The sequence below is a fragment of the Corvus moneduloides genome, chromosome 8 (genome assembly GCF_009650955.1).
Source record: "Corvus moneduloides isolate bCorMon1 chromosome 8, bCorMon1.pri, whole genome shotgun sequence".
NCBI classification, from domain to species: Eukaryota; Metazoa; Chordata; class Aves; order Passeriformes; family Corvidae; genus Corvus; species Corvus moneduloides.
In genome coordinates, this window is record NC_045483.1 from 32,306,219 (window position 1) to 32,319,623 (window position 13,405).

At 46.5% G+C, this 13,405-nt stretch overlaps 1 protein-coding gene across 4 annotated transcripts in view; it reads right to left on the reverse strand.

Moving 5' to 3' along the window:
- The window catches only part of CTNNA3 (catenin alpha 3), a 438,358-nt gene that overhangs the window by 393,195 nt on the left and 31,758 nt on the right, over positions 1-13,405 (reverse strand). For all 4 annotated transcript variants that reach the window (XR_004241502.1, XM_032115986.1, XM_032115987.1 and 1 more), the window contains exon 5: positions 11,781-11,900. Coding sequence is in view for 3 of the 4 variants with exons in the window: in XM_032115986.1 (XP_031971877.1) it covers positions 11,781-11,900 (120 nt within the window). In the remaining variant the exon portion in view is untranslated. The remainder of the gene's footprint in view (positions 1-11,780; positions 11,901-13,405) is intronic.

The window sequence follows — 13,405 nt, forward strand, 5'->3', positions numbered from 1 at the left end:
CCTGGCACTGACAGACACACAAATCCAGCTGAACAACCAAGCTGTTAAAATGTTGATGGGGGATTTGAAAGTCTTCCCCCTACCACTCTGAAGACACAAAAAAAATTACAAGCACGGGGAATACAAGCACTTTCAGATGCGCAGGTGTTGGGGTTTTAGTTTAGTCTGTTTTTTTCTCTGTTAAAGGAATTTTCTCCCATATGCATGTTGCTAGGGGACAAATAGCTGTACTTAAGAAAGACAAAAGGGGAGTGGGGCGGACCTGGCTACTCCTTTGTCTACACCTGGGTGTGGGGTCAGTTCGCTCTGAGCGTCCGGAGAGAGAAGCTGCAGAGAAAGGAGCTGCTGCTTCTTTCTTTTTGGCCGTTCTTTCTTCCTGCTGGAAACAACGCCGGGACCCCAAAAGCCGCTTTCCCTGCCCTGCTGGAGACCGAGCTGTGGCTGCCCTGCTCCGCTGCTGCTTCGAGCTTTCGCTACGCTGTAGCCCTGCTCGCCCTGCCTGCCTGGGCCTCCGTGGGTTTTTCCCATCTGGATACATCTCGTCTGCCACCCGGGATTTGCGTTCGTCCCTGCCGTTCCAGCCTGCTGTTCCTGAGAGCCCGGGATCAACTGCCCAGCGGTTTGTGAAGCCTTTGTTCCATCCTTCCCGGGATCCCGGGGCACCGGTGCCGCGTGTGTCCCGAGCTCGCTCCGGAGCGCCCCCTGCAGCCGCGGGGGAACCATCGCACCTGCCCTGCTCACCGGGAGCCGCCAGCGCCCCTGCCGGCTGCGAGCGGAACTGCACCCGAGGGGAAATAGCCTGACAGCCGAGAAGGCTGGGACTGGGTTTGTGATTGCTGTTACTGCCATAGTTGTTGTTGTTTTGTTTGACTGGTTATATACATATATATATATATAGTAAAGAACTGTTATTCCTATTTCCCACATCTTCGCCTAAAGGCTCTTGATTTCAAAATATAATAACTTGGAGGGAAAAGGGGTTATATCTGCCACTTCAAGGGGGGCCTCTGCCTTCCTTAGCAGACACCTGTCTTTCAAAACCGAGACAGATCTTGGCGCCCAACGTGGGGCCTAAGGGCATTAAGAGATAGAGGTGAAAAAGGAATAACAGTTCCTGGATAACTTTATTTTGTGTGCTGGATATTGGAACCTTGTTAGGCAGCACTATGTGGTCTAGTTTACCCTGGTTCGGGTGGCATGTAGCCGTGGCTATATTCTTCCCCTTTGCAGCTCCTTACTTGAATATGGGTCCTCTGACTAAGGCTACCATTGCTGTTATCCAGCTTGCGTTATGGGTCGAGAAGGTGAGGAATTCATGGGTTTTTAACTTCCTCCGGAATGTGGGCACATGGATAAACAGCTATCACACACTGAGCACATGTTTTTGGGGTTATGTTAACAATGGTACCTTCTGTGAGGAAATGACACCAGGGGAAGTTTTCTCCCAACCCCTCAACCAGTTCTTTGGGCCCACCCCATCAATTTTCGAAGGGTTTAAATTCCCTCTGAATACTAACCATCTGCTGCTGATAGGCCTACTCTATTTAGCATTCAAGGATAAGTTGAGATTGGCTTGGATATCTACCCGGACACCAGCCCCAGAGACTAGAGATCCTACCCCAGAGCCTGATCCTGCCCCAGAACCTGACATGGCCCCAGAGAGTAGAGTTCCTACCCCAGAGCCTGATCCTGCCCCAGAACCTGACACGGCCCCAGACACTAGAGATCCTACCCCAGAGCCAGAGCCTGCCACAGCCCCAGACACTAGAGATCCCGCCCCACAGACTGATACTGCCCAACAGTCCACCTCAGAAATGGACTACCCAAACTGGGTGGGGGTACTGGCAAAAGGGATGCAGGAGATGTGCCAGGAGATGGGCCAGGTGCGCAAGGAGATGTGCCAGGAGATGGGCCAGGTGCGCCAGGAGATATGCCAATTGCTAAGGGAATACACCTCCTCAGCTAGTGAAAAACCCTCTCCCTGCCCCAAAGAGGGTGAGTCCGATGGTGCAGCAGTGGAACCCACGGATGTTACAACCATCCAGGCTTCAGCTGAACCACAAGGACAACCACAGCCAGCAGCAGTCGCCCCTGTGCAAAGGAGGAAGTATAAGACCAAATCAGTACGACCAGTTAATGATGATGGGCAACCAGGGCCCTCACAACCAGCAGGAGAGCCAGAGCCAGAAGTCATCACTGAGTCCCTGTCGCACGACAGTCTCCGTGCTATGCGAAACGACATTGTGCGAAGGGGGCGTGAGCCTTATACCACCTGGCTGCTTCGGGTTTGGGACCTTATGGGCACAAGTGTGCAACTGGATAGTGGTGAGGCAAGGTATCTGGGATCGTTGACCCAGGACCCAGGTGTGGACCAGATATTTGTGAGGGAGCCAGGGCCTCTCTCTCTTTGGGAGCGGCTCTTAATGAGTGTGAGAGAAAGGTTCATTCACAAAGAAAGAATGCAGGAGTATCATCATAGAATGCAGTGGAAGACACTCGAGCAAGGGATCCAACAGCTAAGAGAGGTGGCAATATTAGAGGTACTCTTTGGGAAGGATGGACAGCATGATAATGACCCCGATAAGGTCAGGTGCACAGGACAGATGATGTGGAACCTGGCAAGGCTAGGGCCATCGCAATACACCACCTTCATTGCAACGATTGATGCTGACAATACCCGAGAAACAGTGGGCTCTGTTGCCAACAGGCTCAGGCATTATGACAGCATGATCAATGGCCCGCTAAAAGCTCATGTCTCTGCTGTGGTCCAGGACCTCAAAGAGGAGATGAAGGAGATGAGGGAGGAGATGAGGGAGGAGATGAGGGAGGAGATGAGGAGGGTCAGCGTGGCACCAGTGCGAGTCACAGGCCCCCAAGTCAGAGCCCGTCGTCCCCCTGCGAGAGAGAGAGGGTACACCCCACGAGCTGAGCTGTGGTTTTTCCTGTGTGAGCATGGGGAAGACATGAGAAGGTGGGATGGGAAACCCACCTCTGCCCTGGCAGCGCGGGTGCGTGAACTCAAGGAGGGAGGCACTAACCGAGGGGGTTCCGCTAAGGTGAAGGTAGCCTCAGCCTCCCGTGACCGAGCTGCCAGGCACTACAGAAGGGAGGATGATATGTCGGATCCCCTTGAAGGTACCTCGAGCATGTACGCCCAGGGAAAGAATGATAACCAGGGCTAGAGGGGCCCTGCCTCTAGCCAGGAAGAGGCACGGGAGAACCGAGTTTTCTGGACGGTGTGGATCCGATGGCCTGGCACATCAGAGCCACAAAAATATGATGCATTGGTTGATACTGGAGCACAGTGTACTTTAATGCCATCGGGACATGTGGGGGCAGAACCTGTATCCATCGCTGGGGTGACCGGCGGATCACAGCAGTTGACCCTTTTGGAAGCTGAGGTGAGCCTGACTGGGAAGGAGTGGCAAAAGCATCCGATTGTGACCGGCCCAGAGGCCCCGTGTATTCTGGGCATAGACTTCCTCCGGAATGGCTACTACAAAGACCCAAAAGGACTCAGGTGGGCATTTGGGATTGCTGCTGTGGAGGCAGAGGGCATTAGGCAATTGAACACCCTGCCTGGACTATCTGAGAATCCTTCTGCAGTTGGGCTCCTGAAAGTGGAAGAGCAACGAGTGCCAATTGCCACCTCGACAGTGCACCGCCGGCAGTATCGGACAAATCGAGATGCTGTGATCCCCATCCACAAGATGATCCGCGAGCTGGAGAGTCAAGGGGTGGTCAGCAAGACCCACTCACCCTTCAACAGCCCCATCTGGCCTGTGTGCAAGTCTGACGGGGAATGGAGATTGACTGTGGACTATCGTGCCCTGAATGAAGTGACTCCACCGTTGAGCGCTGCCGTGCCAGACATGTTGGAGCTCCAGTACGAGCTGGAGTCCAAAGCAGCAAAGTGGTACGCCACTATTGACATTGCCAATGCATTTTTCTCCATTCCTCTGGCAGCAGAGTGCAGGCCTCAGTTTGCCTTCACCTGGAGGGGCGTGCAGTACACCTGGAATCGACTGCCCCAGGGGTGGAAGCACAGTCCCACCATCTGTCATGGACTGATCCAGACTGCACTAGAAAAGGGTGAGGCTCCAGAACATCTGCAGTACATTGATGACATCATTGTGTGGGGGAACACCGCAACCGAAGTGTTTGAGAAAGGAGAGAGAATAATTCAAATTCTCCTGCAAGCTGGTTTTGCCATCAAGAAGAGCAAGGTCAAGGGACCTGCCCGAGAGATCCAGTTCCTGGGAGTAAAGTGGCAAGATGGACGACGTCAGATTCCCATTGAGGTCATCAATAAGATCACAGCAATGTCTCCGCCGACCAACAAGAAGGAAACACAAGCTTTCCTAGGTGCTATAGGTTTCTGGAGGATGCACATTCCCGAGTACAGCCAGATTGTGAGTCCTCTCTACCTGGTTACCCGCAAGAAGAATGATTTCCACTGGGGCCCTGAACAGCAGCAGGCCTTCGCCCAGATCAAACAGGAAATTGCTCACGCCGTAGCCCTTGGCCCAGTCAGGACAGGACCAGAGGTGAAGAACGTGCTCTACTCTGCAGCCGGGAACAAGGGTCTGTCCTGGAGCCTCTGGCAGAAGGTGCCTGGTGAGACTCGGGGCCGACCACTGGGATTCTGGAGCCGAAGCTACAGAGGATCTGAAGCCAACTACACTCCCACAGAGAAGGAAATCCTGGCAGCTTATGAAGGAGTCCAGGCTGCCTCAGAAGTAATCGGCACAGAGGCACAACTCCTCCTGGCACCCCGACTACCGGTGCTGGGGTGGATGTTCAAAGGAAAGATTCCCTCCACGCATCACGCCACCGACGCTACTTGGAGCAAATGGATTGCCCTCATCACGCAGCGCGCCCGAATTGGAAACCCAAGTCGCCCTGGGATCTTGGAAATAATTACGAACTGGCCGGAAGGTGAGACTTTTGGGTTATCTTCTGAAGAAGAAGAGGAGCAGGTGACACGTGCCGAAGAAGCCCCACCATATAACGAGCTACCAGAGAGTGAAAGACAATACGCCCTCTTCACTGATGGTTCCTGCCAAATTGTAGGCGCTAGCCGGAAATGGAAAGCCGCTGTATGGAGCCCCACACGACCAGTTGCACAGGCTACTGAAGGAGAAGGTGGATCGAGCCAATTTGCTGAGCTCAAAGCTGTCCAATTAGCTCTGGACATAGCTGAAAGAGAGAAGTGGCCAAAGCTCTACCTCTACACTGATTCATGGATGGTAGCCAATGCTCTGTGGGGTTGGCTGGAAAGGTGGAATAAGGCAAACTGGCAGCGCAGAGGAAAACCAATCTGGGCTGCTGAAGAGTGGAAAGACATTGCCACTCGGGTAGAGAAGCTATCCGTGAAGGTCCGTCATGTAGATGCTCACATCCCCAAGAGCCGGGCTAATGAAGAACATCGTAACAACAAACAGGTAGATCAGGCTGCGAAAATAGAGGTGTCCCAGATAGACTTGGATTGGCAACATAAAGGAGAACTGTTCCTAGCTCGATGGGCCCATGATGCCTCAGGTCATCAGGGCAGAGATGCCACCTATAAGTGGGCACGAGACCGAGGGGTGGATCTAACCATGGACAGTATCTCCCAGGTTATCCATGATTGTGAGACATGCGCTGCGATCAAGCAGGCCAAGCGGGTGAAGCCTCTGTGGTACGGCGGGCGATGGTCCAAATACAAGTATGGGGAGGCCTGGCAGATTGATTACATCACACTGCCTCAAACCCGCCAAGGCAAGCGCTATGTGCTCACAATGGTAGAAGCCACCACTGGGTGGCTGGAGACCTACCCTGTGCCTCACGCTACTGCCCGGAACACCATCCTGGGCCTGGAAAAGCAAGTCCTTTGGAGGCATGGCACCCCTGAGAGAATCGAGTCTGACAATGGGACTCATTTCAAGAACAGCCTTATAAACACCTGGGCTAGAGAACATGGCATAGAGTGGGTGTACCACATCCCTTACCATGCACCAGCAGCTGGGAAGGTTGAGCGGTGTAATGGACTGCTTAAAACCACCTTGAAGGCACTGGGTGGGGGGACTTTCAAAAACTGGGAGATGCATTTAGCAAGAGCCACCTGGTTAGTTAACACTCGAGGTTCCACCAGCCGAGCAGGCCCTGCCCAATCTGAACCCCTACAAACAACAGACGGGGATAAGGTTCCAGTGGTGCACATGAGAGGTATGCTTGGAAAAACTGTTTGGGTAAAGTCTGCCTTGAGCAAAGACAAACCCATCCGTGGGGTTGTTTTTGCTCAGGGACCAGGTTGCACCTGGTGGGTGATGCAAAAGGATGGAGAGACCCGATGCTTACCTCAAGGGGACCTTGTTTTAGGGTGAACTACCCATGGCTCTGTACTTGTATCAGTATCAGCATGTATATTTGTATATAATTTGGGTAATGCATAGATTTATATGGTTAAAAAAGTTAAGTTTCATGTAACATGTTAGTATGGGAAAAAATTCGGGGTGGATAATGTTGGGGTTTTAGTTTAGTCTGTTTTTTTCTCTGTTAAAGGAATTTTCTCCCATATGCATGTTGCTAGGGGACAAATAGCTGTACTTAAGAAAGACAAAAGGGGAGTGGGGCGGACCTGGCTACTCCTTTGTCTACACCTGGGTGTGGGGTCAGTTCGCTCTGAGCGTCCGGAGAGAGAAGCTGCAGAGAAAGGAGCTGCTGCTTCTTTCTTTTTGGCCGTTCTTTCTTCCTGCTGGAAACAACGCCGGGACCCCAAAAGCCGCTTTCCCTGCCCTGCTGGAGACCGAGCTGTGGCTGCCCTGCCCCGCTGCTGCTTCGAGCTTTCGCTACGCTGTAGCCCTGCTCGCCCTGCCTGCCTGGGCCTCCGTGGGTTTTTCCCATCTGGATACATCTCGTCTGCCACCCGGGATTTGCGTCCGTCCCTGCCGTTCCAGCCTGCTGTTCCTGAGAGCCCGGGATCAACTGCCCAGCGGTTTGTGAAGCCTTTGTTCCATCCTTCCCGGGATCCCGGGGCACCGGTGCCACGTGTGTCCCGAGCTCGCTCCGGAGCGCCCCCTGCAGCCGCGGGGGAACCATCGCACCTGCCCTGCTCACCGGGAGCCGCCAGCGCCCCTGCCGGCTGCGAGCGGAACTGCACCCGAGGGGAAATAGCCTGACAGCCGAGAAGGCTGGCACTGGGTTTGTGATTGCTGTTACTGCCATAGTTGTTGTTGTTTTGTTTGACTGGTTATATACATATATATATATATAGTAAAGAACTGTTATTCCTATTTCCCACATCTTCGCCTAAAGGCTCTTGATTTCAAAATATAATAACTTGGAGGGAAAAGGGGTTATATCTGCCACTTCAAGGGGGGCCTCTGCCTTCCTTAGCAGACACCTGTCTTTCAAAACCGAGACAGCAGGAAAAAGGAAAACCTCTCCACCCATTAAGCAAGCCATAGAGATACACAGGACAGACAGAAGCAATGACTGGATGACAGAGCTATAATCATGGAATAACTAAAGCAACTCAGGTGGCTCAGAACAGAATTCTCATAATTTTTCACTCTCTTAGCTACCGAGACTAATTTGTTGTTGGCTTTTTAAAAAAATGAATGCATAAATCAACTATTTTAATTACACAACAACATGATAGATGTTGTTCCTACGTCAAGGGGAGATAAGCAGCTAGAATACTGGAAATATAACGTGTAGTCTCATTTTATAATTAATACTGTGTGACTACATATTAAAGGAGAAAACAAAAGAAGGCATTTTCAGAAAACTAACAGGAATCAAATGCCTATATGTTCTTAAAATGACTTTGGAGTAAAGTACTAGGCTTCTTCGAAAATTCCTAAACAAGATCTCAACACATTCAACCTGAGAATCTGAAAGATTAGACAGTGGTAGAGTGGTAAATACAAAAGTGAACAAATTCACCCATTTATTAATCCAGGATGGCAATTCAAAGGAAGTAATTCTGCCTTTACCCCCAAACACAGCCAAATGTACGGTCATTTTTAAGTCTGGAGGGAAAAAAGTGAAATCTCATTCAAATTCATTCAATAGTACAAGCCATAAAAATATCCATAATTCCCGCCCTTTGATTTGCATTTCAGTTCTCTCCCCTTTTTTCAAAAGGCATGGATAATGGACAGAAAGACTACAAGCAGTGATGAATGTATTGCACCTCTTAACTAAGCCATCTCAGTATTTAATTGTCAAAAACATTCATTTTCTGGTTTGAACTCGTCTGACTCCCATCCATTGGATACTGTCATATTTCTGTGTACTAGAATAGAGATTTAGTTAAGTACCTCTGTTTCTGACATTTCTAAGCCATAACCTTTTCCAGATAACTTAAGGAGCTCAGTCATGTAGCTTTCCTATCATCATGCTTGTTTTCTTGACAATAAATAATTCACCCTGAACTCCCTCCAATTTTCTGCACACTTTTAAAGGGTTTGCCACAAAATAAACCTGCCAGTAGATAAGTGATAATGTCTTTTGAAAACTTGACTCCAGTTGCTGGAGTGGAGCACTTTGGTGAACAAATCTCATACTGTGCTGGCTTTGGCTGGGGTACAGTTAATTTTCTACACACCAGTATGGGCTGTGCTTTGGAGTTGCGCTGGAATCGGTGTTGGTAATCCAGGGATGTTTTGGTTACTGCTGAGCAAAGCTTACACAGAGCCGAGGCCTCTTCTGGCCCTCACCCCACCAGCGAGGGGTTGGGCCAAGGGATATCCCAGAGCATGTGGGGCCATGCTCAGCACACAAAGCTCAGGGAAGAAAGAAGGGACATTCAGACAGATGCTGTTTGTCTTCCCATGTCACTGTCACAAGTGAGGGGCCCTGCTCTCCTGGGGATGGATGAACATCTGCCCAGCCATGGGAAGTGGGGAATGATTCCTTGTTCTGCTTTCCTTGTGTGCTTGGCTTTTGCTTTATCTGTTAAAATAACTTCATAATCCCATAAGTTTTCTCACTTTCACTCTTCTGATTCTCTCCTCCCAACGTGAACAATCAAAGGCAAAGAAAAAAGTGCATTTAATCCATTTTAACAAAAAGAAATACCATTTGACTGAAGAAGCAAGTCATCACTCAAAATTAAAACTTTCAAAATGCAAATTTGGCCTGTATGAACATGAAGCCATCTGCAGCACTGATAACAGGGGACTGCACAAAACAACAGGGAATGGCTCTGCTCCATCTACTGGAAGCACTATCTCCCATGAGCTAAATAAATTACTGTGTGCCCCATAAATATCTTTGATACAGTCCTTAACTCCTTTACTTCCCAACACAACTTTTTACAACATTTCTAAATACCACAATCATCAGAAAGAAATCCTAAGAAAATTTTTTTTAATGAAATAACCAAAATGATTTCCCATAGATTCAGTCCTTTAACACACAATTTCCTTAAGGGCATACGATCAACATCAAACAAGCAAACCTGAAATTAGAATACTTTACAACGGGATACTGCTTTTGTGTGTGTGCACATACTAACGTGCTGGTGTCAACTGTAAGATGACCACATTCATGGAGGCTTCTAGTCAAAAACTGAATGTTTTAGGATTACAGTCAGCACTGCTGCAGGCATCCTAAAGGCACTGTTAGCACTAAGAACAGCGGCAACACTGGCAATTTTTCAGTTTGACAGGTGCTAAATACCACTGAACTTCATTATAAGTCCATTTTTATTGTAGCTATTGCCCAACACTCCTTAAATGACCTTACTGTAAGATAATTACAATAAATGGCCTTAAACCAGTGCCATTCCAGCTGAACAATATACGGACAACTTCCCTTCAATATGGACAAAGACACACGTAAAAGAAAAGGAAGCATGCACCTACTACAGTATCCCAACAGCAGAGCTGGGATCTATCACTGAGGCCCATCTTATCCCCAAGTCCTTTAACATTTTTTCCTCTCATTTCCCCTGAAAATATTCATATTGAAAAGGTGTTAATACTTAGGTTGATACAAACCAATGTAATGTTTATTTAGCTTTTAATGGAAACATTGCATGAAGTCACAGAGCAAGAGAACAAGTTTTAGTACTCATTGTGGTATGTAGCTATTCTTTTTAGTCAAATTTCAGAGATGAGACAGTATCAAGGAAATTAAAAGCTTGTTTTAAATCAAAGGAATTGCCAGACTATCTCCTGGACAAGAAAGAAAATCTACATTTCTCAGACACAGGTAGCTCCTGGCAGGCTTCAAAATGGCAGCCTGGCTATAAACTGATATTCTCAACCCAAAGGAATTTCTCTAATGGATGCAGCCCAACCATCACCCCAAACAAATCTGCCACTTGTATACTCCTACCACTCACTGAAGTTTGGTCTATATTTATTAATCAATCGTGGGACATTTTGAACATCCTTTAAAAAGCACAGTTTTGATTTCCCATCTGTCCTGTAAACTTTACCACCGAAGAAGTACATTGCTGTATTGCACTTCATGGCTCATGTCTGAAGAAAAAGGACAGAAGCAAATAAATGCCTTTCTTTCAAAAGCAACATGCCTTGCTTTCAGCACATAAACCACCTATTTTAGCATGAATGCATTCACATTCATATTATACACAAACGTTTGTCTCCAAACAGATGCAGTCACTCAGCATTTTGCCAGTGGGACTATGAATACACCCTTAACCTAAGACAAGTAAGTGTCGATTTTTATCAGTTAAATGTGCACACTCCACAAACATGTCACAAACTCACAACAGCTTCAGTCCCAAACCAGGTCCGTGATTTTTGCGTAATTTTGGTAATTAAACCAATTCTCAATCTTTTCACAGAAAGATCACTTTCTTTTTAAAGCAGGGCAAAATTCAAAGCATCTTCTACACTGCATACATATATGCATGCACTTTTCAAATCCCTCACTGCAGATTCTCCAGCAAGTTCTATTGAAATGAAAATCTTGGTATCAACAAGCAGGTGAAATACTCCTCACCATAACCACATAACTACTGCTCAGGTAAGCAATGCAAATTACCTAAAAACACAAGTAATCTAATCAATTAACTGATATAAACAGCTGCAAGTGATCTGCCCCAAGCACATGAATTGTTTGACAACACTGACACCAAGTGACAGAATTCAGGAAAACACAAATCACAAGGACCCCCACATCAAAATGTTACAGCATTTTACTTACCCTCATGCTCTGGAAGAAGCAAAGTCTCATTTTATCAAGAGAAAAAAAAATCAGTGAATACCCATAATGAGAGATGACATTTTCACATAAGTTATGTATAAGTGACAGAATATCCAACATTAAACACATGTTAACAATTCAATTTAACCTTGATCTTGCAAACACAAGTCAAAGACTATGTACACTTCAAAGTTTTATGCAAACTAACCTCATAAATTCATTTCTAAAGAAGAAAAAGTTAGTGGTTTTCATGCACATAAGTATTGGATTCCATTAACTTATGGGAATTTGGTTCATTTTTCAAGTAAAGGAATGCAGATAGTACTTCTATACACTTCCATTTAGAAAATTATGTGTTAATGCAACGTTTAATAGTTTGGTACGTCTCTCTCACTTGTTTTGCCTGTGCTCCTCTCTGCTGAGAAATCAAAACCCAGGCAGTCCAGCATCATATGCATTAAATAGACTTGGCCCCTCTCCTGCTGCCTTACCTGACACTGTACAGAGCAGAAAACCCAACTAACAGAACAATAACTCCATCAAACACAGCAGTTTTACCACCCACCATGTCTATGCCCAGCACGCTGTCTTCTCACAAGCTTCCATGGTCTTACCTGCTGACGTTTGTACGCCAAATAATCAAGATTTTCCAGATCTTTTCGAAACTTTTGGTAGGTTTTCTGTAGATCAGATTTACTGGATACATTTCTTAAAGATTCAAATGTTCTTTGAAACTGTGAGTCAAAAAAACAAAACCAACAGAAAATTATCATTCATACAGTTGCTGTGTTTCAATCTGTATTACTATTCTTTTCTACTAAATGCTAAGGCTATTGAGCTGTGTCACTCTAACCTTCCACATATTCCTACAGCTTTGTTTTGAAACCAATCACGGAATTCAAAGCATTGTACATATGCCTTCCTCAATTAAATGAAGTCCTCTAACTTCATAGGTCAGACAAAACACAAGCAATCAATCTCTAAAGCTGAGTTCTTTTTCTATGCCAAGTTCCAGGAAGTAATATATACACATAGATTTAAATACTCTCTTTTCAACTAAGAAAAGTGTATGCAACTTTATACAGGCCATGAACTCATTCTTTCAAATGTAACAGCAGAACTTGGAAATCACAGGGTGCATCTTATCAAGTTAATTGACTTAAGAGTAATTTAAGACTGGATAATCACCTTAGGCAATGTGCTCACATTCTGTACGAAAACTGTGACAACTCCAATTATACCTCACTATAGACCTTACTTTTAAATTTAAAACTTCTTTCATGCATACACTATTATTAAAAGTAGGACTGGTATTTCTCAGAGATGCACAATGCCAGCCCAGCTGTAGGAACTGTAACAGAAAGGTTAAGAGGAGTGAAAGAGGAGTAAGAAAAGTGTGAGAGGAGAATGGGAGGTCCAGCTTCCTTGCAACTTTCAGGAGATCACAAGCTTTCTCCTCTGACTTCCTCTGTTTTCCCAGCTGTAAATATTCTTCTTCATCTCCTGAGCACGTGACAGCTGCAAAGCTGTAGGTAGAGTTCAGTAATACTTTATCACTGTGATTACCATCAGAAGCAAGTCTATAAACATGTATTTACACTGATACAATCAGGAAGAACCACATGCTTGTAAATCCTTCTGAAATATTGACTTAGCCTACTACAGTTACAGGCCCTGTAGATGAAGTACCTACTTTAAGCTCACATATGGTACCTATGTCCAGGGAATGAGGCAAAGGACTGCTTTCCAGTCAGTTCTGGAAAACCAAGCACTTCAGTAGTAACTATAGCATACATTTCTCTATACCTCTGCTTAAACTACAACCACTGAATTGGAAAAATGAACCACAAGAGTAGAAGGAAAAAAAAAAAAACCCAAAGCCAAACCTCCACTCCTCTTCTGTCTCTCTTCAAGAAGCTGACAACATAACTGACAGCCAATGCTGACCATGGATGTGGAGTGCTCCAGAGCCCCTCACTCCTGAGCATTTGACTGAGCTCAAGCCCAAGCTGTACCTGATACTGAACAGCCCCCAGGTATTTCTTGTTGGGGATAATAAGCAGCTGCAGTGGATTTCCACTGACAATTTACAACAACCTGCCTAGAACCTTCAGGCAAGTTAGTATTTCTTGTTTGCCACTCTGCAGCCTTTATTTCAGTCTCACTGCTCTCATAACCAAAAGGCAAGTTAAGGCAGTGTTTATATCTATCTGTAATTTATCTTCCTCTACCTCATTCA